The 24,543-nt window shown below is 39.5% G+C and overlaps 1 protein-coding gene across 1 annotated transcript in view; it reads right to left on the bottom strand.

Moving 5' to 3' along the window:
- il11ra (interleukin 11 receptor subunit alpha) overlaps positions 1–24,543 on the bottom strand; it is a 47,111-nt gene that overhangs the window by 6,382 nt on the left and 16,186 nt on the right. The window contains exons 2-7 of the mRNA XM_069162269.1: positions 10,149–10,245; positions 5,437–5,503; positions 2,928–3,094; positions 2,148–2,262; positions 1,688–1,851; positions 342–505 (exon numbers count right to left, since the gene is read on the bottom strand). Of these exons, the coding sequence (XP_069018370.1) occupies positions 342–505; positions 1,688–1,851; positions 2,148–2,262; positions 2,928–3,094; positions 5,437–5,503; positions 10,149–10,245 (774 nt within the window). The remainder of the gene's footprint in view (positions 1–341; positions 506–1,687; positions 1,852–2,147; positions 2,263–2,927; positions 3,095–5,436; positions 5,504–10,148; positions 10,246–24,543) is intronic.

Raw genomic sequence — 24,543 nt, 5'->3', positions numbered from 1 at the left:
GAAGCCACACGACAAACTTTTCTTTTATTGTTTTTGTCCTTTGTGTCATCTATTGGGACTTAATTATTAAAAGCAGACAGCTCTGAATGGACTGGTTGGAAATCAACAAATCACATGAAAGTCAAAGACAGGATTTAACAAAACCACATTTTAGATTGTTGGCAGAAGGCGGAGATTTGAAACAATATTTTCAATTAGTTGGTGAAATGTGGGAAACATTGGTTCTTTTTTTTCTCAAGCCATATACACCGCAATGTGTCAGTCTGATTTAATCATCCAGTTTAATGCCAGCGCCGCCATCATCAAAACTGGAAATGATACGTTTGGCCATGCTGACTTACCTCTGACCAGTACATTGAGCCCTGTGGCCTGTATCGGATCTGAAACACAAGGGGGAACGCATCATACGGAGGCCAAGAGGAGGGGAAGTCCCAGGAGACCATCAGCCTCTTTGGATAGCCTTCGAGCGCCTTCACCAACACCGACTCTGGAGGTTGTGGTTTCACTGCAAAGAAAACACACAGAGAAACATGAACCGATTTTGCCACCAGCATTTCCACCGTGTCAAAAATACAGTAAAAACACCATTTAAACCCAGTTTCTCAAGATGTTATATATCTTTGGTTTTGTCATCAGGGCTTTCTTTATGTAACCGCAAAAGCTCTCACTGAAACAGCTCTTTGAAATAATGTTGGTGGGAGAGACGGCTCATCGCTTCATAACATCACAAAGCAAATAAAAGCACCTGCTTAGCTGATGAATGACCTCCAGCGGCCGCAGCTTTGCAGCTTCGATGCACTCAATGAATCCAACTTGGCCTGTATCACCACTATCACTAGAACTATCCATTAATTCTCTGAATGTTGTCCCACAGATTTATGTTTTTATGTTGGTTTTCAACAATATTCACACTCCTTTTTTCACAATAAATTAGAAGCTGAAAAAAACTTCCAGCATTGACACTAGCTGCTGTAAAAACACCGTCTCAGTGATGTTTTCAATGGCTTTTATTCAAAAGTAACAGCAATGCCATGCAGACAGAGATGCAGCCAAACAAGATAATTTAGGGGAGTATGAGGGCCAAAAGGCCACAACAATATCTTTCATACAAGCCTTTATATTTGCATGTGGCAGCATCCAATTTATGTGCTTCCATCAACACGCATGTAGTATATATAAATGCTGAATAATGAATTTAGATGAGAACATATTTGTGTGAAGATACGGAAATTGTTTAGCTTGTATGAGCTTTTTATATTCCAGTATATATATATATTAATAGGCAAAAAAATTAGGGAGACAAGTAGGGGAGGAGTGTTGCCTGATGAGAATTGTCCAGATTTGAGCTGTATTATACAGTTAGAATTATTAATATCTCTTATTATGTAACCAAAGAGCTGTTCAAACATGACTCTTGTGCTCTATGGAATTGAACTATTTGAACAAACTCATTTAAATGAGTACTATGTCACAGCTGGAAAACAAAACAAAAAGTCAAGGTGACAGGGCCAGTGAAATAACCAGCCAATCACAACAGTAGTTTCAGAATAATGCAACAGCTTGTTTCAGCACAGCTGGATGTGCAGCAGTGGAAATAAAAAAATAAATACATGTGATCAAGCCTCGGTTGAAAATCACTGTGACATAAGGGCTACACTGAACATGTGTGTGTATAATGTGATCTTACACAGCTCATGTAACTTTAGGCGGACATATGTTGTCTCCGACCCGAGGGCGTTGGTCTCCGTGACCCTGAGGGTGTGGATGGTCTGCCAGAAGGCCGGGTGATCTACGTCACAGTGCTTGCCAGCGATGTCCAAGATGCACGGCCTCCACTCCTGACCGTTCCCCCTTAAAAACAAGACAGGAAGTGTTGATGGGTAAAAGACTCCTCAAGCGTGTGATGTAAGCTACAAAAACAGGACAACGGGGTCACCACGGCTGAACGCTGCAGCCACTGAGCCCCACATGTCATGTCAGAGGAAGGAAGGCAGAGAAGGACAGACTGGGTTCTCATTGGGATACAGTTATACACATTACATTCAAATTCTAACTCTGTGGCACTCGCTCTATATTTAGTGTCTTTCTGGCCCATTCTGAATGTGACCCTGGGTGTTGCCGTTTCATTTGCAGTAACTGTCTGTTACCTGAAGGAGGCGTTGTATTTGGCTGGCAGGAAGGTCTTTACGGAATCCACCCAGGAGCAGCGAACATGTGTGTGATTGGGCACTTGACAGGAAATGCTCAGCAGCCCGGGGGGATCTAGGAAACAGGAGTCACAGAAAGAGTTCATCTACAGGGCAGAGATGGAGTTTGTCTTTTTGTTTTTAAAGGGCCCTATTAGATGTTGCAATATTTTGAAGTTCTCTGTCTTGTCCTCAACTCTGAAGTGAAAAGCTCTGTGCCCTGATGTCCCTCACATGAACCAAAATATGCCAGGAGCGGCTCAACCAGTACCATGGAAAACTCCCTATCCCTCCAAAGGAAGCCCACTTAGGAAGCCGCTTCCTGTTATAAGACAGCTACAGGAAGTGGTGGGCTTTGTCTATGTGATGGCCGATAAGACCAGTTTCCTCCGAGGACCAGTAGCGCTGTTCTGCTTATCACCGTTTTAATAAATTGTCGTGGTATTGCCAGAGAGTAATTATGAATTAAATGTTTAGAAAAGAAAAAAAAAGATCTATAAATAAAGGAGAAAGAAGACAAGGAAACCAATAAAAAAAAGATGAGAAACAACAAGAAAAATGTGTTGAGACACGACTGAAGCTTCTTTTATGCTGAATTATCCAAAGAATGAAGTGAACTGCAAGGGATCGGGAGGCTATCTCTGTATTTGGGATGCTGCAAAAAGTGATTTCTGGAAGCTGCAGTCCCATGACAGAAGACTAAATGTACGGCAGCCGAGTTAAAGTCACAACAACACTTACGGCCCAGTCTGAGTTTGACGGAGCGCAGGAGGAGCCCACGGTCGTCATAGCAGCTGTAGTTGCCCTGTGCTGACTGGTCGACGTGCAGCAGGACTAACCCTCCATCTGTTGTCACTTTGTGCCATGGCAACGCCGAGCTGTTGTTGAGATGCCACACCACAGGTGTCCTGGAAGGTGACATGTTACACTTCAGTTATAATGTTTGAGAGGACTCAACCCTAAACCTAAACCAGAACCAAACTTTTCAAAGACACCATCGTAAAACTGCAAGTCACAACTTTCATTTCAACACTGAATTTGTAAACAATTGTCATTAAGAGACAAATATCACGAACAATGCATTAGTCCAACTTCTAATAATTTCCAAATTCCCGATCCAGTCTGTGGCAGTTCCAAGCCCATTTGTTCCCGCTGAAGAAAGACATCTTTAAAAATGTTTGCAAATATGTAGTTTCCTTTTTTTTTTTTTTTCCTTTTTAATTAGTAATTTTTTCAAGTAATTCCTAAAATAACAAAGCATAGTTTCTTATAAATTATACTGAAAAAGGAAGTCCATTTTCAGTTTTGGATTAATCATCTATTGTGTGTACCAGAATGAAAGTCTATGATCTATGGTTGGCTACATGCAAAGTAGACAAATGCTCACAGTTTTGGCAGCAGAGCGCAGGCAGGAAGTCACTGGAACTGATGCATTCTGAACCATGAAGTTAAATGGCACATAGAAATAAGATACATCAGGCCAAGGTTCTGCAGACTAAACCCGTTAATCAATTTATTGATGGGGCTCTCTTTTCATGGGATTTGTTGACAATACGCTTCAATATTATGTATAATATCTTACTTGTGTTTCATGTACACTGTGTGCACAATTATCAGTTGTATTTTTGAGGATTCATTTTACTATTGAACAACTACAGTGCTCTCGGTCAATCCAAAATGTTAATAAACCTCAAAACCTGAATATTTAAGAAAGTAAAAGTGAGGTTTTGGCTTTCTTAGGAGAATATCTGTGCGCACAATTATTGGGAACTATTAGTGTCCTGAATTATTATGCAACTAAATGAAAAATGAAAATTTTCCCGTCTCACTTGTTTATTTTTATCTGTTAAAGTGAGAATAATAAACAAACAACTCAAAATTTACAAATAAACATTTCTGACATTTAAAAAAAAAAAAAAAAAAAAAAAAAAAATTAGTGACCAATATAGCCACCCTTCTTTTCAATAATGGTAATAAGCCGTCCATTCATGGATTCTGTCAGTTTCTTGATCTGTTGATCAACTGTTTGTGCAGCAGCAACCACAGCCTCCCAGACACTGTTCAGAGAGGTGGACTGTTTTCCTTCACCGTGAATCTCTCATTTAAGAAGGGCCCACAAGTTCTCAATAGGGTTTAGGTCAGGTGAGGAAGGGGGCCATGTCATTATTCTTTCATCTTTAAGGCCTTTACTGGCTAGCCACGCAGCGGAGTACTTCGATGCATGCGATGCAGCGTTGTCCTGCATAAAAATCATGGTCATCTTGAAAGATGCAGACTTTTTCCTGAACCACTGCTTGATTCTTCTCTCTTTGGCAGTTCATTTGCATCTTTTTTTTCTCAACACGTTTCTTGCGACCCTGTTGACTATTTGCAACAAAACGTTTGATGGTTCTGTGATCACGCCCCGATATCTTAGCAATTTCAAGAGTGCTGCATCCCTCTGAAAGACTTTGTACAATTTTGGACTTTTCAGAGTCAGTTAAATCTTATTTTTTGGCCCATTTTGCCGGAGGAAAATAAGTTGCCTAATAATTATGCACACCTTGATATAGGGTGTTGATCTCCTTAGGCCACACCCTCCCTCATTACACAAATACACATCACCTGATATGCTTAAATCCAATATGCATTCAAGTTTATAGAGCTTGGAGTTGGAAAATATGCATAAAAATTATGATATGTTCAAAATAATCACGAGCCTAATAATTGTGCACACAGTATATTTAGAGCGTACGAACTTATTTCAGCTGATGATTATAGTTTATATTTATTAAGTTGAACTTTATTTAGCATAAAGCATCATTACAGGTTTTCCTTCTCTGTTGCTTGATAATTTTGCCTTTTTTGCAGCTGATTTAGCAAATCAGACTTTTTGACCCTAGTGACACCCTTTTTTGTGAAAAAGTTCAATCAAAGATAGAAATATGCAAAGTATGAAAATATCTAGATAGCTAATTGAGTTGTGAATGTTGGAGAATAATGTTCCTTAAAAAAAATGTCTTGAAATTTGTGGGACTAATTGGTAAATGGTCTGCACTTAGATAGGTTCAAATCCCGACTAGCTGGACCATATCAATCCTCTTACTGCATTTCCTGTCTCTCATGACTATCTATTAAAGGTGAATCATTGCTTTGCTCTGACTCTTAAACACAATAAATGTAGCTGTTATACAGAAGAAGAAAAAAAAGAAAAACTTCTTTCAAACTCCTGTATGACTGTGCTGGTGCACTGCTCTTTTTCTTTCCTTACCTGATTTGTGACTTCCCGCATGCCAGTGTCACATTTGCCTCCAAGCGCCCATACTGCACGCCTGACACTGCAAACACAAACATCACATAAAACATTAAAACACATGGTTGTCTGGCTTAAAGTATCTGCACACTGCACAATTTTACATACCATGTGTCCGCACTGTCTGTAATAATGTGATTCATGCACATAATTTACAGTATAGTGAACAGTGTCACAATAACATAACCATATAAGGTTAGGGATCCTGCAGACACCAGGCCGAGGAGACTTTTGGCATGTCTCTCCAGTGTGTTTTATTTTTATGAAAGTTTATTACCATCACAGTTAATATAATATTACGATGTATCATCAAAATCACTTTGAGACCGTTTCAATGACAAACAGAGGAGCAGTAAGGCATTTAAGGTAAATATCAAGAACAATATACTGATAGACTTTTAACCACCCTCAGAAACATTTTTGATAATAACAGTGACAAATTAGTCACTGTGCTTTCTGCATAATCTTAATGTGCCTGTCCATAAGTTGAATTCACTGACAACAGAAGATTCCAATCACCTTTGTTTCCAGTCATAATTTCACAATTAAAGAGTACAGTAATGCTATTTGGAGCCATTTTTTTTTTTGTAGTTTCAGGGATCACTCATTTTAAGTCACAGGTTTAAACCCAGCAACTATCAATATGTATCCATTGATTTCCATTTGGCTGAAAGTGAAAGAAACCAGTAGGTATGGCTTTAGTGAGAACTGAAGAACAACATTTTGTATCAATAAGTTCAGAGGGAAGCAGCAAAAATTATTACTTACCATCATTCAAAATTGGAGGGTGGTGTAGATTTGAAGGAATACTAACTGTAGTGTATACCTGAGCAAATATTTGTGGTGACTGTAGTAATTTGCAAAGTTGATGGCTCTATCTGCAGTGAGTGAGTGAGTGAGTGAGTGAGTGAGTGAGTAAGTGTGTGTGGTTGTGTGGTGTGTGTGTGTGTGTGTGTGTGTGTGTGTGTGTGTGTGTGTGTGTGTGTGTGCGCGCGCGCTTGTTTTGCTTGGCTTCTTAACGTGAAAGCTGGCATTTACAGTAGATCTGGAGTGGAAAAACATCACTTTGACTGCCTGCCTGCCACGCACACACCTTCATTAATTCTCAACCTCAATCACTCAGGCATGCACACTCCCTGCTGGCCCTCTCCTCTCTCGGTAACAAACAATTTGCCCCAGGTTTGTGTTTTCTTCATCATTTCTCATACACTCAGCTTTCCTTCCAGATATATTTACGACAGACTGAGCAAAGAGATTTCATGAAGGACGACAACCTGAAACATTTTTGTTGGGTCTAGAAAATTGAATCTTTTCTCTGCATCATTTATAACCTGTAAGCGTCAAGGAGATCCGGCACACGGAGGAGGAGAGGCATTTTAAGGATGTTATGATTTAATTTGCTGTACCAGTATATTTATATGAGTTTTTCTTCCTACAATAACCTCATATGCCCTTCGGGGAGCAACTGAGTTAATCCTAAATTAAACCTGACACATACTCAAGATGAAGGCTGGACTGAAGGCCTTTTCAATACTTGGTTTTCACTGGCACCTACAGTTCACTTTTCTGGCCTCTCTGCAGTTAGCGGCTGTACAAAATGAAACAGCTGGGAAAAGAGCAGCAAAGCAAAGTGCTCCGCAGTGATTTTGTGGCTACACTTATATAAAGAGAAGAGAACAAAGAGGCTTTCTAGACAAAATAAGCAAATACAAGCCAGTTAATTATGTTGTGGTGTCTATGGGAAAGAATTCATCACATACGGCACAAGGCACGGTTAATCAATTTAAACTACCAAGTTAGCTGTTATTTACGAGACTGTAAACAAAGCTTCGTGACATTGGAAAGAGAGGGATAAATATGAAACATCTTAAAGTTACCAAATAAGTAAAAACCGCCAATTTCAATTATGAAGTGAAAACTCACATATTGTTCTTTATGATTTCTTGATCCTTAAGGAGTTTTTGATGAAATTACAAACACAAAATGGGGGTAAGAAAATCACTTTTACCAGATATGTTCGGGCATGACTATACCATTTTTGTTTGTTTGTTTGTTTTTTACAAAAACAACAACAAAAAATGGTGAAAACAAATGTTTCCAAAACTGAAAGAAAAGCTAAGTTAAACTTTTTTTTTTTTTTTTTATTGATCCTTCATTTCATTTGTCCATCAATTACCACATCACAAAAGTTGGGAACAAAACTCCAGCTGAGACAAATTATCTGAACCACAAACTGGAACTAAAAGTGAGACCACAAGAACTTTAGGTTATATTACCGCGTTGTAGGGATAAATAATTGTAAATAAATAACCTTTATAATAACATTTTCTGGACAAAGATTGTGATTGGAATTCATGTTGCTATAAATTAATGTTCAGGCATGTGTTTGCAGCCTAAATAATTTTAGATGTGGTATTGTTAAGATAAGAAAACCCTACTATCTGGTTGCACTTTACAATGTTTCCCTTTTTGTTTTTATTACCAAAGTCGGTCAGAATAAAGCTAAATTCTAGTCGAAACATGCCTGTTGTTTAGTAGAGAACCAGACAGAAATATTACATTACAGGATTTTCTTAAATTGCACATACTCAATACATGCGTTACATACATTATATTCAAATATACTTATCTCATTCAAAAGTGGCTATGTATGTATTGATAACACTTTCCGCTTTGTTAGCCAGTTAAGGTAATAATAACAAACTGCTAGCCATTCATGTTTGATAATGTTTTGATATCAAAAAAACAACTAGCCACTCAAGCTAATGTTAGCTGCAGAGGAACAGGACAAACTGCTTCACAGGCCTGAATTCTGAAGGTTCAAGTTCAGAGACCGAAAGGAGATGAGCTTATAGAAGATTATTAATATTAATTATTAAGATTATAATATAATATATATATATATATATATGTATATATATAAGATTATAATATATCCTAATTATTTTTTTTACTTTTGTGGTAATTAAAATGGGGGCTGTTGTGTGTGAAAATTGCACTAAACTTTCATTATAAAACGATTTATCATTTAGCCCCATGTCCATACAGCCTGAAAAAATACAGCGTATAAAGGCTATGTGAAAAGAGTCTGCCTTAAAATGTAATTAATCATTGATTTATATTCTCGTATTCGTCCTCTCCTTTCACTTATTGTTTCTGCTTTTGTGTCAGCCTTTGCCTTCTATCAATCTTTGTATTCAATGCCTCTTTCGCTGTGCAGTTTTAACTAGATTTTCTTTTTCCTTTTAACCACAAAAAGCACACTCTATCCTCCCTCTGTCTGTGTGTGTGTGTGTGTGTGTGTGTGTGTGTGTGTGTGCGTGTGCGTGTGTGTGTGTTACCTGGGGCCCTGGTGCAGTGCAAAGAGTTGGCTGATCTGAATGTGTGTATTCATGTTTTATTGGCAGTGAAGTACATTATTCCCCAAACCCGCAGCGTTCCACTCATATCTGATTCTCCCTCTGGCAAGAGGGCCCAGACATGTGCACAAGCACACACAGACATAAAACCACACACACACACACGCACGCACGCACACACACACACAAACATGCATTTAAGCACACACACCCACATGCGCACGCACACATACACACTGGCAAACTGTGGATGCAGGTTTCTCCCGACATTGAAATCAGATGGCAGGGTGGACGCAAAAATTGCAAGCTGGATGAAACTTAGTACTTTCCAAACAGTAAAAACGGGGAACTCTGGATCTGCTGTAGGGTAAAATATATGGCAGGGGATAACTTAGACAGTCTCACATGAAGGTCTGTGGACCTTTTCTCTTGGAGTGAAGAAAGAACGAAAGAAAGACAGAACAACAGACAGACAGAAAGAAAGATCGGCAGAAAGACAGAAGGACAGAAAGAAAGAAAGATCGACAGAAAGACAGACAAACAGAACGACAGACAGAAAGAAAGAAAGATCGACAGAAAGAAAGAAAGACAGAAAAAGAGACAGAAAGAGAGACAGACAGACAGAAAGAAAGATCCACAGAAAGAAAGAACGCGAAAGAAAGGAAGACAGACAGACAGAACGACAGGTAGAAAGAAAGAAAGACAGACAAAAAGACAGAAAGACAGAAGGACAGAAAGAAAGAAAGACAGACAGACAGAAAGATCGACAGAAAGACAGACAGGCAGAAAGACAGACAGACAGAACGAAAGACAGACAGACAGACAGACAGACAGACAGACAGACAGAACGACAGACAGACAGAAAGAAAGATTGACAGAAAGAAAGACAGAAAGACAGACGGACAGAAAGAAAGATCGACAGAAAGAAAGAAAGAATGACAGAAAGAACGACAGAAAGGAAAAAAGAACAAAAGATCGACAGAAAGAAAGAACGACAGAATGAAAAATAATATTTATCCTCCCTCCTTTCTTGTGCAGTAGCTTTATATCTCATAAGTACTTTGAGTTAAGATAAGTCAAGAGCGCCAAAAATAGTTCAAAAAGGAAACTACACCTGATCCTCAATGTAATGTGTGTGTCTGTTTGCTCAATCATTTAAAAGCAATATATTGTTACATCTATCTGTAGAGATACCTTCTGTATGATGTCCAAATGCAGTACTTGTATATATATGCGTGTGTGTGTGTGTGTGTGTGTGTGTGTGTGTGTGTGTGTGTGTGTGTGTGTGTGTGTGTGTGTGTGTGTGTATACCTTCATCAGTCCAAATCTGAGCACGAGTGGGACACGGTGACAAAGATAAAAACCAGATGACTGTCAGACACATAGGACTGGACAAAAGGCCTGGCATCTAGAAACAGGGTGGGGTGGGGTGGGGGGGGGGGGGGTAGAGAGCGTGAGAGGTACAGGGAGAGAAAGACAAAGAGGTAGGGAGAGAGAGAGAGAGAGAGGGAGAGAAAGAGGGAGGGAGGGAGGGAGGGAGAGGGAGAGAGTCATTATGATGAAGTTATTTTAAACTTTTAAATTATTAACATCAGCAGCAGTATTTTCAGCATCATCATTTGGAGTCCTATTTGTACAAGAAAATGGGAATGAAAAGAAATGTTTCCGTAAACAGCTTAAACCCTCTTTTTCTTCGGTCAATTTCCTCACTAGAGAAATACTAAAAAAATTGCTTAGAAACAGAAACAACATGTTGCAGGTAATTATTTGACCAATAAAGCTGTAAAACTTCCTCCTTAAAATTGACCAAAAGTCCAAAAATGCTAAGACAATGGACAACTGTGGGATTATGTCTCTCAAGTTTTGAGTTTTTCTCAAAATTAAAAACACATTTCTAAGATAAAATAAAAGGGAAAATATGTTGGAATTTTTGTTTTGTTTTGTTTTGTTCCATTGGCTCTACTTTCCCCAGAGTTTCCGGGAACAGTAGAGCTTTAGGTCTGTTTGTGTCGGAGAAGTGATCCATCTTCTAGTTTTCTCCTACAAATCTACTAAATTCATTCCTTATACACTCTAATGAAAATGCACACAATGTAATGAGCACAGAGCCAGTAGAATATACTCTAGTATAAAAGTGTTTATTACTATCAAATTAAACAAACTATACTATGATCTTATGGTGGTACTATGGAACATAGTTTCGATGTCTCTAATTTCAATTAATTTCAAGAAAATGAAGTAATACACTCGTGTAATACAGAAACAACTCACAAACGCAGCAAAATCACTGTTTCCCCTTTTAGAATCGAGACATTTGGTCCAATAACATTTGGGACATCTAGAGATTCACATTTCTGTTAGCGTAGGGTCAAACCAATAAATAATACCCATCTCAGCTGGCAGTAGTTTCTGTCGTTCACAATTTGCATTCATGTGGCCAACCAGCCATCTGGCAGCTTGGAATGTGTCACGAGATAAAAACTCGGTGCAGTGTGAAATATAGAAATATCCATCTGCTGTTGAAAGGCTTTTTCAGCATTGTGCTGACTTATGGCAACAGCTTGTTGCTTTATATGAAACAGTCCTGCACCATGGGTTTAACTTCAACATGTAAGCATCATTGTGAGTATTCACCATTTGCTACTCAGCACTGAGCACGCAGTAAAGCTGAGGCTAATGTCATTCACGGTGCATTTTAGGGTGAGGTGGATATGTGTCACTCACGGAATGAACTTTGTCTCTTTGTAAATTCAGTTTCGCTAACTGAAGGCATTCTGCCATGTAGTTTTGATTCATTTTCATTCGCAAGCAAAATTTTAACCGTTCAGCGCACGACAGTTGAGAAGCTATTTGACTTTCACCGTCAAAATCTTAAAAACATCCGCTGCCCCGATGACAGTCAGTGTTGAAGAACATGCACACTCGGTCAGAGCAGCCTGCTGGCTGACTGGATGGAGGGTCGGACACCCTCTCGTCTCACCTCGGGGATGGGGGACTGCGTCTGACCATTCCTGTAACTTTCTTAAACTGACCATCTGACTTCATCATGGTCGGTCAGGTATGTGGCGGTAAGAAAGTATGGCGTGTTCGAACCGGTCTCGGGTTCTCTTTTATCACTTGTTGCACAGCTACTTATCTCACTCCAATTGTTAACAAGTGAATGGAACGCTATGGATATCTTCCAGGGCTGTGTGATTAAAAAGAGAAGCAGAGACTATAAAAGTTTATGTCGTGGATGTGTTTGTGAGCCACTAAGCCCAAAGTCACACACTCGATGCCAAACACACTCCTCTCCGCTGACACGTCTCTTTATAAAACTGTATAGAAGATATCCTCATGAGAAACAAACCAACACCTTTAATTACACGCCTTTAAAAGAGAGGGAGATTAGTCTTTGGTGCGATGCCTTTTCTGTTCAGGAAAAAAGAAAAAAGAAAAGAACGACTTGCACGTATCAATTCCCTGCTCTGGACTGACTTAAGATATGAGCAATGCATCGTGTGCTTGCTTGCTTGCCAATTAGAAGGATTACATAGCTCTACTTATATGCTGTTGTGTAATGAACCAGAATTTCGAACACACTGTATGAACACTGTAACAACTTCAAATGTTTACAGTAAATGTACAAATACCCAAGTATTAAAACACAAATTGAACACACATGCACATGAAGATCCAAAGATTAGATAAACCTAAAAAAAAAAAAAATCAAAAAAAGACACCGAAAGTAAACAGAAGACTAAGAAGAAAAAAAAAATAGGATCGGAGCATGTTATAAGTAAAGAGAGATGGACTCTGCTTCAGACCTGTCAAGCATGAATGAAGGAGTCTGTTGTTTCCCTCTAATACTCACTTCAACAAATTGAAACAGTTACTGTGATAAAGCTGAATTCAAGCCTATAACGTTGAAACTGCAGTTTTTCATCCAACATGTCAAATAAAAGCAGGTTTCATAGTGCTTTAAAAAACGGTGCATTTCTATGAGGTTATTCACCATTCAACTTCACTTCTCAAACTGTTCAATGCCGTGTTCCTGCAAAACAACGAACAAGACGTCATCTGTGGTTTGACTAAGAGTCTGATGAATCAGCACAAAGTGGCGAGACCTCACTCTTTTTATCTGTACAGAAACGGGACTTTTTTTTTCAATGTCGAGCTGCATTGTCGTTCACAAAGGACTAAATGGGGGACTGATGAGGTGCGAGGTTGACAATCACAGTGACAGTCACTGAGAATATATGTTCAGCGACAGAAGTCTGAGTGTTGGATGAATTCGTCGCCACCCCCCACTGCAACTCCAACTTTTTTTGTTTTTAATTCTGTTTAGATTATTATACATTAAAATGGGGAAGCCCACATTGGGACCATGATGCTCTCATTGATTCGGTTTCATCTATAAACACAAACACTTTTTTTTGCTGCGTTACCATAAGCACATTTTAAAGAACTACGTTACTGCTTGATACTTGCTACACAAATAAACTGAATTTTGGAGGTTTTGCTCAGAGGCACTTGAGATTAAACATGTATCCTCTGGTTCTTGGCATCTCTGCCAAACACCAGCTATTTTGTTGAAACCATAAAATAAACATAATCAACTTCTCATCAGGACAAACGAGGTGTATTGTTTATACTTATGCAAGTGCTGTGAGGCTGCCAATGCCTAAGCAATGGTGACAATGTGTTTGGAGAATTTCAGGCAAGGATTAACAATGTTGATCGATTATAGAAACTGATTAACACTGTTGTGTGTAAAATAATACAAAAAATAATGATGGCACTGTAGCATAAGACAAATAGGATAACATCCAGGGGAACACATACGCAAATAGTCACTGAATGATGTACAGTACAGGGCCGTATAAATAAGCGGGATATGATTGTGTCAAAACACCTGCACCTACTGTTTTCTGTGTAAACCCACACCAGTACCCTCAAGATACGTCACCGTCTTATTCAGCAGCATCTGTGCTTGTCAACTCTTCAGAAAAGCATATTTTCATCAAATATATGCCCTGGATTGACACATCCCACCCACAGTACCCTGACTGCTTCCTCTGTCTGCGTGGTTCATCTGTGGTGAGTGTTAAAGACATCCACAGAGACAACGTGACTTGTGACCTCTGCCACAGCAATATGTAGCTCCATAAATATATCTTGTCAAATGGGTTCATTCATAACATGTAAACGGTTTGTATTATTATAGAGAGCCATCTATCTCAAGGTAGTTGACATTGTCAAACCTCTAAAAACCTAAGAGAAACGTTAATTGCATTGTGGGTAACGTCATAGTTTAGCAGTGTATATAGTTCCACTCTAAAATGAAAATATTTGCACCATTGTTTTTTTGATTGGTTTCATATTCAGCTTTAATTTCAGTTACAAGTGACACTATTCCAGGAAATAAAAATAAAAAAATGTACCCCATTAAAAAAAAAAACAACCCCAAAAAAACACAATGCAGAACTCATCCACTGAGAAAAGTATCATGGTCCGTCTATCATCACACTATAAATCAATATGAATCACCTCGGCTGATCTTCCTCAACATATTTTAGAAATTACAAAGAAAATACACATGCGAGACATTAAAAAGGTACAATCCCCCAACCCCCTGAATTTTTTTTTTTTTTAAACTGAAAAGAAAAGAAAACGGAACATTTGAGACTAAAAGTCAAATTCCCCAAAAATATTCTTGGAAACTTTGTAGAGGAGCAGAAGAGACTAACTCTATTCCACCGGGGTCTTCTGATGTAGCACGGCAGTGTTACATTCACCACTGTAACTTCACACAGCACACTCAGCAAATTTAAATCTCACCGACTGCTATCTCCCTCACGCGCTTACATTCCTCCTCCTCTGTCCATCCTGCTCTTCGTGCCGTCCGGAGCCTTTTTTACTTCCAATACATTCTGAACCCAACTTGTTATACTCTACAGTTTCCACACACTCTGCTACGCACAAGTGAAGATACCTCGTGCCCACACATACGATCATATCTCATTCACTGTATTTTGCTTATTGTGCTTCAATAAGCAATGGAGAAAAGGTTTTTAGGACTCAAATGACAATAAATGAAGAGTCATGGTAAGACACAGGAATTGCTGCCCTGTGGTTGTATACCTTTGCCAACGAGTCAAGCTGTATCTTACATCCACGTCTGTCCATACATATATCATGAATGTAGGTATTTGGCCAATGAAGCTGATTCCTATAGAACAGCAAGTTGAAGCCATGACAGTATACAATGCTTTAAATATTGATTTTACGGCACAGAAGCTACAAATCCGAAATCTTGGATGTTTCACGCACATCTTCAACCCGACAGCAACTTTGACCTTTGACCACCAAAATGTCATCAGCTCATTCTTGAGTCCAAGTGAACATCTGTGCCAAATTTCAAGAAATCCCCTCATGGTGTCCCCGAGATATCACGTGCACAGGAAACCCGAAAACTAAATTTCAACAAACGTCAAATCGACCACAGATGCTTGCCAGGCTGCTCGTGAACCGTAAATTCTTCTCCTCACTGAAAATGTTAAATTCAATAGCGTTAGCACAGTTTTGGAACTAGAGGAGACGTTTGCCTGACAAGGTTTTGTATTGGAGAAGTTGTACGTGTTTGGGATATAAAGATCTCTTGCAGAGAAGTGGTGTGAAACGTTACCGGGTCACCAAGTCACTGTAACCGCAGTGAATCGGCTAGTTTCAAGCCAACAATTGGTGAGTGTTTGATACTCAAAAGATCGATTTTTCGTTTTCCTTCTGTAGAAAGACAAGGTTACACGGTTCAGTGTGTCCCTTAAAACAGTTATGATATATTTATTTCGAAACACTGGTATATTTTAATATGTACTGTTAATAATTCAGGAAGTGAGAAAGCGGTAAATATTTGTTGATGGGCTTAATTGAGTAGAGGGAATATTAGTTTAGATGCTGACCTGATGGTTCATGTTATTTTGCTGTCCACCACGTTCAGCCTGTTGCTTGCTTTTTTTAGACCTTGACACACACTTTTTCCACTCAGTAGTAAGTCCTTGGCTACACTTTCCATCCCTAAAATGTCAGAACATTCAAGGTTCAGTAAACATATTTATGTCCTTGTTTATAATGGCTTACCCCCTTCCTGCTTTCCTCCAGAGTAACTAGAGATCAGAAAATGCCGGCTGCATCTTTCTGCACCTCTCTGCACCGACCCTTCACTCCCATGTCATTTTCAATTCTTGTCTCTTATCTCTACCTCCCCCTCACACGCTTTGGAGTCTGTTTTCTCCCTCCCCGACAGTGTTTTCCTGCACAGGCCCTTTCCATCTCTGCCACACGGTACAAGGCCCAGTAAACATATTTACACAAAGCTATCTAATTATCGTTCCCTGGCACAATGCTGCTCTGTGAGAGCGAAAAGCTGATCAGTCCTCTCTCTCTCAAATAAGCAACATGTTCCTGCTAAATCTTGCTGTTTACGTTCAGGACCAGCAGGACTCACTTAGCACGGCTTACACAACGTCTTACAGAGTTAAAACAAAAGTAATGGAAGGTACCAGTGACATTTCCCTGCTACATTTTAGCAGTCTGGACTAATGAATTGGGGCACCATATTTATGGACATCCAGAAGCTTGACTAATCTTAACTTCAGTGAAGAGGTCACTCCCATCATGTACAATAGATAAGATTACATTTTAACATATTTTTATAGTCCTTCATATCCGTTATGTAATTTTCTAGCTGTAAAGCACTGAGCTGCATTTCTTATATTGAAGGTGCTACACAAAGAAAGTTTATTAATTTCATTATAATACGGTGATGTATAATACTTTATATGCTGCTGAGAGGATGTTGGAGCAACTTCAGTTTAATATCTAGTTGATAATATTACAGGTTATTTACTTTTGTTAAGATTGCAGGCTGCCTGATAAATGAAAAATCAGTACATTTCAAATGAAGCCAGTGTTTTGTGTTAATGAATGAATAACTTGGGTGACTTAGTATTTACTTTATCAGTTCTTTTGAAATGTAGCCCAGTCATATTTAGTGGGAACATAAGTGTCAGTGGTTGAAAACGTCACCAATCCAGGGTGTTATGTTTGATACAGTAAATCCTATCCCTCTGTTTAATATTTAATTGTTCAATGTAATTTGCATCTCTCCTTGTATTTTTGTGTTTTGGAGAAAGTTATACAAATCAAAGGTTTGGATGTGTGATGTTGGTGCAGCAGGCTGCAGCAGCGCTGCTCCTTTGTTCTGATCTATCAGGCGGAACCAGCTGGAAGTTAAGAGACCTACGACTGAAGAGGGAAAAAAAAACACAAGAACAAGAGAAAGCTTCCCTTTCATCTCTTTTGAGACAATTTTATCTGATTCTGGGGAGGAAAGCTTTAAAGCTTTGTGAAACTGGAGGTTTCTGAAAATGTACATGTGTTTCAGTAAAAAAAATATTAGAGGGGTGAAAAGAAATATCTCAACGTGAAACTGTTGACTCACCTCATTTCCTGAAGTGAAATTCAAATATCAGGTATGTTCACTTTTCCACCAAAACAATAAAATGCCAACTCAAACCGTCTTCTCAAAGAAGACCCGAGCTCAGAGAAAGCCACACTCACAACCACTGTGTGTGATGTTTGGCCTCTGATGCAGAAAAAAAAAACAAAAAACGACATTGTACACCTATGACAGTTGGGTAATCCCAGTGATAGCACTGCTGAGCTCATTCATTAGTATCGATGTGACACTGAAACTCTCTGTGGAAGGGACACGACTGCTGGACTCTCTGCAGATCTGATACCACAAACCACTTTCCCTCAGCAGCTGGAGGTCTTTCTGAAGCTAAATGTGAAAAACCACACTTTCATTCAGCAAACAAGCCCACAGTGGGCCGTGATGCCCTAAGGTACCTGTGCCATGGCTCTCATTTCGTTTATTGAAACATAATTGCCAGTGCAACCTAGCCACCAGATTATCCCTATAACTGCCAGATGAATACCAACATGTAGGATGTCTCAAATTTCAACTCTCTTAGTTGCCATAGGCTGTGTGTATGTAATCACGAGCCTATTCTCTGACTCACCACCCACCAGTCACCTTCCTACTCTAACTCTTTCAGCAAGAACCAGAATAGACAGGGGAGTGTAGTCATGGATATTGTCCCTATGGATGTACTCATAAAGGAAGTATTCCCACATGGCCAAAGATACAAAACAACAGATGTCCCAAATGCACCAAATGCAATGTTTCCTCTTAAAAAAATAAAGTTGCTCCTGTTTTTGTAGACTTCGCAAATCCACTGCAGAACCACAGAGTGATTAAAAATAATTGCCGAATGGAACATGCAAAGATTCCTGGATGAAAAACAGTCTTCCCAACAGTAACAACCAGGTCAGAGGTGAGAGTCAACAAAAGTGAAACAATAGCTGTGGCCAGAAGCACTGGGAAAAGACAAACCTGAAAAAGGAGTGCTGAGGGAAGGCAGAAGGACATGATAAAAAAAAAAAAAAAACAATACTTTATAGTAAAATGGGGAGTGCGCACACTGACAATGAGTAATCCAATCCAAAACGGCTCTCTATTAGCAAGTCCTCTCTGTGGCAGCACAATCCCACATGGTGAGTCACTCACACTCTGGCATGCCACTGCACATTCACTCAGCTTTACAAGAGAAGAAACAAGACAGTGAGCACAGAGGAAGACAGAGAAAAGGAAAAAAGAGGGAGGGGAGGGGAAAAAGGGGCAAAAGACCATAGGCATGAAAAGCAGGCCAAAAAAAAGGAAGAGATGGGAAGAAATTTACTCAATAAGGGGAATAAATGCGCAAAAACAAGCTAACAAAAATATGCATAAACATCTCTGTAGTCAGATTAAAGTCTTTTCGATGAGATTAGTTTGTTTAACCTCATTTTCTGTTCACATACACTCATACACAGTGTTTTGCTGTGCAGTGACATAACATATTATGACAGGATGTCCTGTTCATGAGGACAGGTCATTAGAGTCTATGTCATAAATTAAAGATTAACTAAGACTGATGTTTAATTTAGCCTACTGCCTACACATCTTGGTCATTAGCGTGTACATGTGCGTGTGTGTGTATGTCCCACACTAAAATCATGACAAACAGAGGGATTAACCTACCCAAGTGTGACTGTGTGTGTGTGTGTGTGTGTGTGTGTGTGTGTGTGTGGTGTGTGTGTGTGTGTGTGTGTGTGTGTGTGTGTGTGTGTGTGTGCGCCAGAAAAAGCGAAAAAGCACACGATGTGACGTGTGTGTGCACTAAACCAACAACATCAAGCCAAGATGGTGGGAGAGGACGACAATGGCTCTGGTGTTTACCCAGGTCACTATGGCAATCGCTGCACACCCTGTCCGTCTGACCTTTTCTGGCGACAACAACAGCGCTGATTGACACGTACGTGTGTACGTGTGTGTGTGTGTGTGTGTGTGTGTGTTTGTGTTTCCATGTGAAGCTCCTTAGTACAAGCCTCACTTCCTGTGAGTTTGTGGACATGTATGTCTTCCCTCTTGTGTATTTGCCTACTTATATCTCAGTGTGACAAATAGACGCATGCATCTTTCTTTGTGGATCAGTGTCCGTGTGTCAAGTCAAAAGTCAAAATTGTATTAGTATAGCACATTTAAAACACGGAAAAAAGGTTGACCAAAGTGCTGCACATAGACAAACAGCCATGCGTTCGAACAGACTTGATCAAGTAATATCAAAATCAAGATAAGCCAACACAAGTCACACAAAACTATGAAGTAGAGGTTAAAGCGGATAGGCCAGCGAAAATAAATAGGTTTTTAAATGGCTTTTGAACATTAATAAAGTGGTTAATGATCAAATATGAAGGGGAAGTTGTTCTAGAGGTTAGTGGCAGCAACAGAGGACGGACCGGTCATCATTTTTGATCAAGGAACAACTAAAAACTGTTGGTCGAGAGACCCGAGTAAGCGAGGTGGGTTATTGGGCTGCAGCAGGTCAGACAGAGAGGCAGGGGCGGCTCCATTTAAACACTTGAACACAAACGTTAACATTTTAAAATCAACTCTATGCTGGACAGGTAGTCAATGAAGACATTTTAGGACTGACGAAATGTGCTCACGCTTGCGTGTACCGGTCAGAAGCCTCGCTGCAGCGTTCACAACTGAAGTCGCCGTGATAAAAAGATTCAATTTAGAGGAGATAAATGCACAAATAACTTTCTCCATTTCTTTTGAGGAGAGAAAGGACTTGACCTCAGCTGAAGCTCTTAGCTGAAAGAAACTGGCTTTGACACCAGATTTAATCTGGAGATCTAATTTAAAAGAGGTCTGTGTGTTCATGTGTGTGTGTGTGTGTGTGTGTGTGTGTGTGTGTGTGCGTGTGTGTGTGTGTGCGCGCGTGCGGCTAAATTACTGGAACGTGTGAGGACAGAAGATAATCTGTGCCAAGAAAACAGCTGTTGGCTCCTTGTGAAGTATACTGCAATGTATATTGTACCGTATAGGCTTCAGTGTTTTTTTATTATTTTTAGGAACCACCCCATCTTTTGCTTGTAAGCCTGAAAACGACATATCCAAAATACATTTTTTTTTAGTTTTTTTTGTAGTCTTTTTAATTATAGTCATGATCTGGGTCTGTTCTGAGAGGCCAGCTTTGCCTGTCACCATTTTGTTTCATATGCACTTCTGCTAAAAAAGACAAGCACATCCTGTTATGGTGTTATTTTCATGAAATGATTTACATGCACAGAACCAGTGCTTTCTCTCAAACTATCCCCAGTAGACTGGGATCATTTGTTACTGTTCCCCATTTTCACTTCCCATTACTTAAGGCATTTTGCATGATGACATAAAATGATTTAGTATTTTATTAATTGTGAAAATCTGTGAAAGCCAAAGAGCAGACGCACTAATGACATACCACCAATGGTAGATGGAAACAGCTCAGCTGCTCATTCTATCTCTGTCACAGCCTGATTCTTGGATAATACTGACGACCAATATCTGTGTGACTGTTGCCAATTACATTTAGCTTTGTCAGCTGTTATTTTTATTCTGTTTGCCTCTTTGTACCGTTCTCTCTTTAAGCCTCGTTCAGATATTTTACTTTGCACTTGACAGCATGCCTATTGTCTCATCAGAAAGGTTAGCACATTAGAAATGGAGATGCTAGTACATATGAAGACAAGAAATCACGATATCAGTCTGATATTTTTGTCCAAACCCGGACATGTATTTCTTTATTTGTCTGAGACAGTCTACAGTCAGGTACACAGACAATGGCTGTCCAAAGTTAAAAGTCACTTCTTTATCTTCCTTAATTTAACGAAGCATTTACTGGAATAATTAAAGGATTGATGCAGAAGCCCGCATGTGCAGTGTCGATCTTGTTCACCCTGCAGGATTATCTCATCAGTTTCTGTTGTATTTTCTGTCAATAAATCGAACCAAAGGGTCGGTCAGATTAAAGCATCCGGTACTTCGGGGACCGATGGAGACCCACCAGACTTTCATTCCCCCCCCCCCCCAAATTCTTACATATGATTCGTCCAGGTCGGCCATGCACACACAGCGTAGGGCAACATAAAGAGGTTAAGACTGATCCGAGAGAGATCCTGGCAACAGCTAATGAGAGTGTAAATCAAAGAAGAAAAACTAGAAAGAGAAAGATAACAAAAGCTTTCAGAGAGAAAGATAAATGTTATTAAACAGCGGCAGAGAAGGGTTTATCCGGGCGTCAAAATCCAAGCCATCTACTGCAGAGTGCACACGAGGTAAGGAAACAGCTGAAGTGGAAAAATCAGAGGTCATTTCCTGAGAGGGATGGAAAAAAAAAAGGTGATAAGCATTGAAAATCTGTTTCCAAGTAAGGTGACAGGAGATACGGGAAGGTCGATTCAGAAAGTTAAAAAGACTGAGATTTTAAATTCAAACACATTCGTGTAGCCTGAACAAAGTACATTGTTAATCAAACAACATCATCTTGGGTATGGCAATGATTTCGTATTATTCTCCTGCTTTCTGTGGTTTCTTATAATAACAATGTGTTAATGCCGTGTTGTCGTTTTGGCCACCACAGAGGCGTAATGCAGAATAGGAGCATAATGCTAATATAATATAAAGACGTAATGTTCGACAAGCATATATAGCATGATAAATGGACGATAGGCCTATATAAATATGTTAGGCCATGGCTGACATTGAAAACCGAGAAACAGACCCTACAGCATCTGGACCGTGCCAGAAGTATCCAGCGGTCGAACTGCGAGGCTTACTTCCAACTTCTGCCCAAGCCTAAACACGCAATGACTAATGGCTGCCATGTGTGTACAGAGATAGCACCTAGCCAATCCACAGAGCAAGGCCAGAGTGTGTGTGTGTGTGTGTGTGTGTGTGTGTGTGTGTGTGTGTGTGTGTGTGTGTGTGTGTGAGAGAGAGAGAGAGAGAGAGAGAGAGCGCAAGAAAGTACATTGGACAGAAAGAAGAGGAATATTAAATACAAAACAGCTTTTGGCCCATTACTGAAAGGAGAATTTTCCATCAACTTGTTAGTCCTTTCAAAAGTAAAAATAATACTTTGTGTGTGAGTTTGGCGCACGTATCACAAACCTGTACTGTTCTGGATGTGTGTGTGTGTGTGTGGCAGTGGCAGTGGCAGTATCTTGGCCTAGGCTCTACAACGCTGGAATTTCCTCCAGCTCTGCCGCGAGGGCAAGATGGCTACCATATGCCAGCTATGCGCGCGTACACACACACACACACACACACACACACACACACACACACACACACACACAATAGTTGAATGAAGACCGCAATCCTGGAAGCATAAAGGTTTGTAATAGTGAAGCCAACCTTCCATATAAACAAACACACATTGAAATGTATAATGGGATGAAGTCTGAACTAAACACAAACACATACGCACACCAATTTACACACGTTCCTTGGCCTGGTGTGTACATTTGTGTTTGTTATTCTGTGTGTGTGCATGTGAGCAGACAGTCACAGAGACAAATGAAACACTGCAATGAAACGGACACACTTATACAGAGCATTCAGCACCACATACACAACAAGACAGTGAAAAATGATCAACAAACAAATTATCCAGCCAGTAAACCTGTGATGTCACCCGTTTTGATGGTTAAATAATGATTGTTCTTTGGTTTCATAGACCCTGTTTCGTTTGTTCACAAATCAGTAACATACCCAAAAGTCATAGAACAACCACAACGTACATTATGCTTTAACTAATCAATATAAATTCGACTGAAACAAATAAATAAATAAAAAATGTCAATCGTGTCTGCTACTTGATTTAGTAAAGACTCTGGTGCCGCACTTTTGTGAGTTCACGTGGACAACACTCACAGACTGGGCTAAATCGTATTGCAGCGATGGACTCTGATTGTATACGTGTTGTCTGCAGTGCCTTTAATCCCAATTTATAGGTTTTAGGTTTGAAACAATTAGTAGATAGCAAATTGGGTGTTCCCCACAAAATGTATCATTAAATTTGATGAATTGTTTTAGTCATTTATCAAAAAAAAAATGCCAAACATTTGCAGTTGCACATATGATGATGTGCTTTTTTTTGTCAGTGTCACAGTTTCATAGTAATTTATCATACATAAAACAAATTTAAAGATAGAGAATACATAGAGAAAAGGCATCAATCTTGGAGCCTAAGAAATTGTCGGAGATTTTTTTTTTCACATTTTGTAAGTCAGAAAATAGTCATAAATACAATTATTAATTATTTTAGATCTAATTTTGTGTGTGTGTTTGTGTGTAACTTTTTATTCAAGCCTCTAAACTTAAAGTTTCAGAGAATAAACTTCATACTGAAGTCCGCCTTGTACCTGCCTGGCTGAGTCACTGTATTGGCAAGGAAAAAAGTGTGAAAATCTGATTGGCTATTAATAATTGATGACCAGTTAAATTTAAGCCAATGTCAGATGTTCTCAGCCACGGACATCAGCTGAATTTCTCAGCTGGTTCCTCTTTCCTCAGTAGGGCATGTGCTGACATCTGGTGACTTATTCAATTCAGTTATTAACTGGAGGATTGTGATGATGGAGGGGGAAGAGTTAAACTGAGCTGTAGTAAATGACAGCTGCTTAACCCCAACACATCAATCACCTGCATGCAGCAAGGTGTTAGATGTTTATATTACACTGCTTAAGAGGCATGAGAAGAAAAAAAAAAATGACCCTGGCTGCCAGTGCCACAGTAAACACCAACATATGCTAACTCTAACCCCAGCCAGGATTTGAATCCCCATGTGTGCACAGCCATAGGGGTGCTAAAAAAAATAAAAAAAATTAAAAAAAGGAGAGCTGAAGAAGCTCTGGGGGTTCAAGAACAGTTGAAGACTGTCAGAGTCACACTGCTGACCGTGGAGAATCTGTAGCTAAATCTTCTGAGCAAATAAATAGCAAACTGTTAGTTGACAGATGAAACGTCAAATCATTTTGTAGTTCTGGATGTCACATCACATCACATCACATATACACCCCGTCACGTTGATACTGTAAATCAGCACCAAAAAAAAAACACTTTATTGAATGAAATGGTCTCCATACTGAGCAAGATCGGGTATGCGCAGACATCTATTTTTAACTATGTGACATGACAGTATTGGTCATCTGATAAATACATCGAACCGACATCCACATGTGGACGTGAATCAAGGAATTTATTGGCGCTGTAAAACCCCGGAAAGATGGG

Source organism: Embiotoca jacksoni, unplaced genomic scaffold, assembly GCF_022577435.1.
Source record: "Embiotoca jacksoni isolate LCO1_2020_lvr unplaced genomic scaffold, fEmbJac1.0.p SCAF_10, whole genome shotgun sequence".
Classification (NCBI taxonomy): Eukaryota; Metazoa; Chordata; class Actinopteri; family Embiotocidae; genus Embiotoca; species Embiotoca jacksoni.
This window is presented reverse-complemented; position numbering and strand designations above follow the sequence as displayed.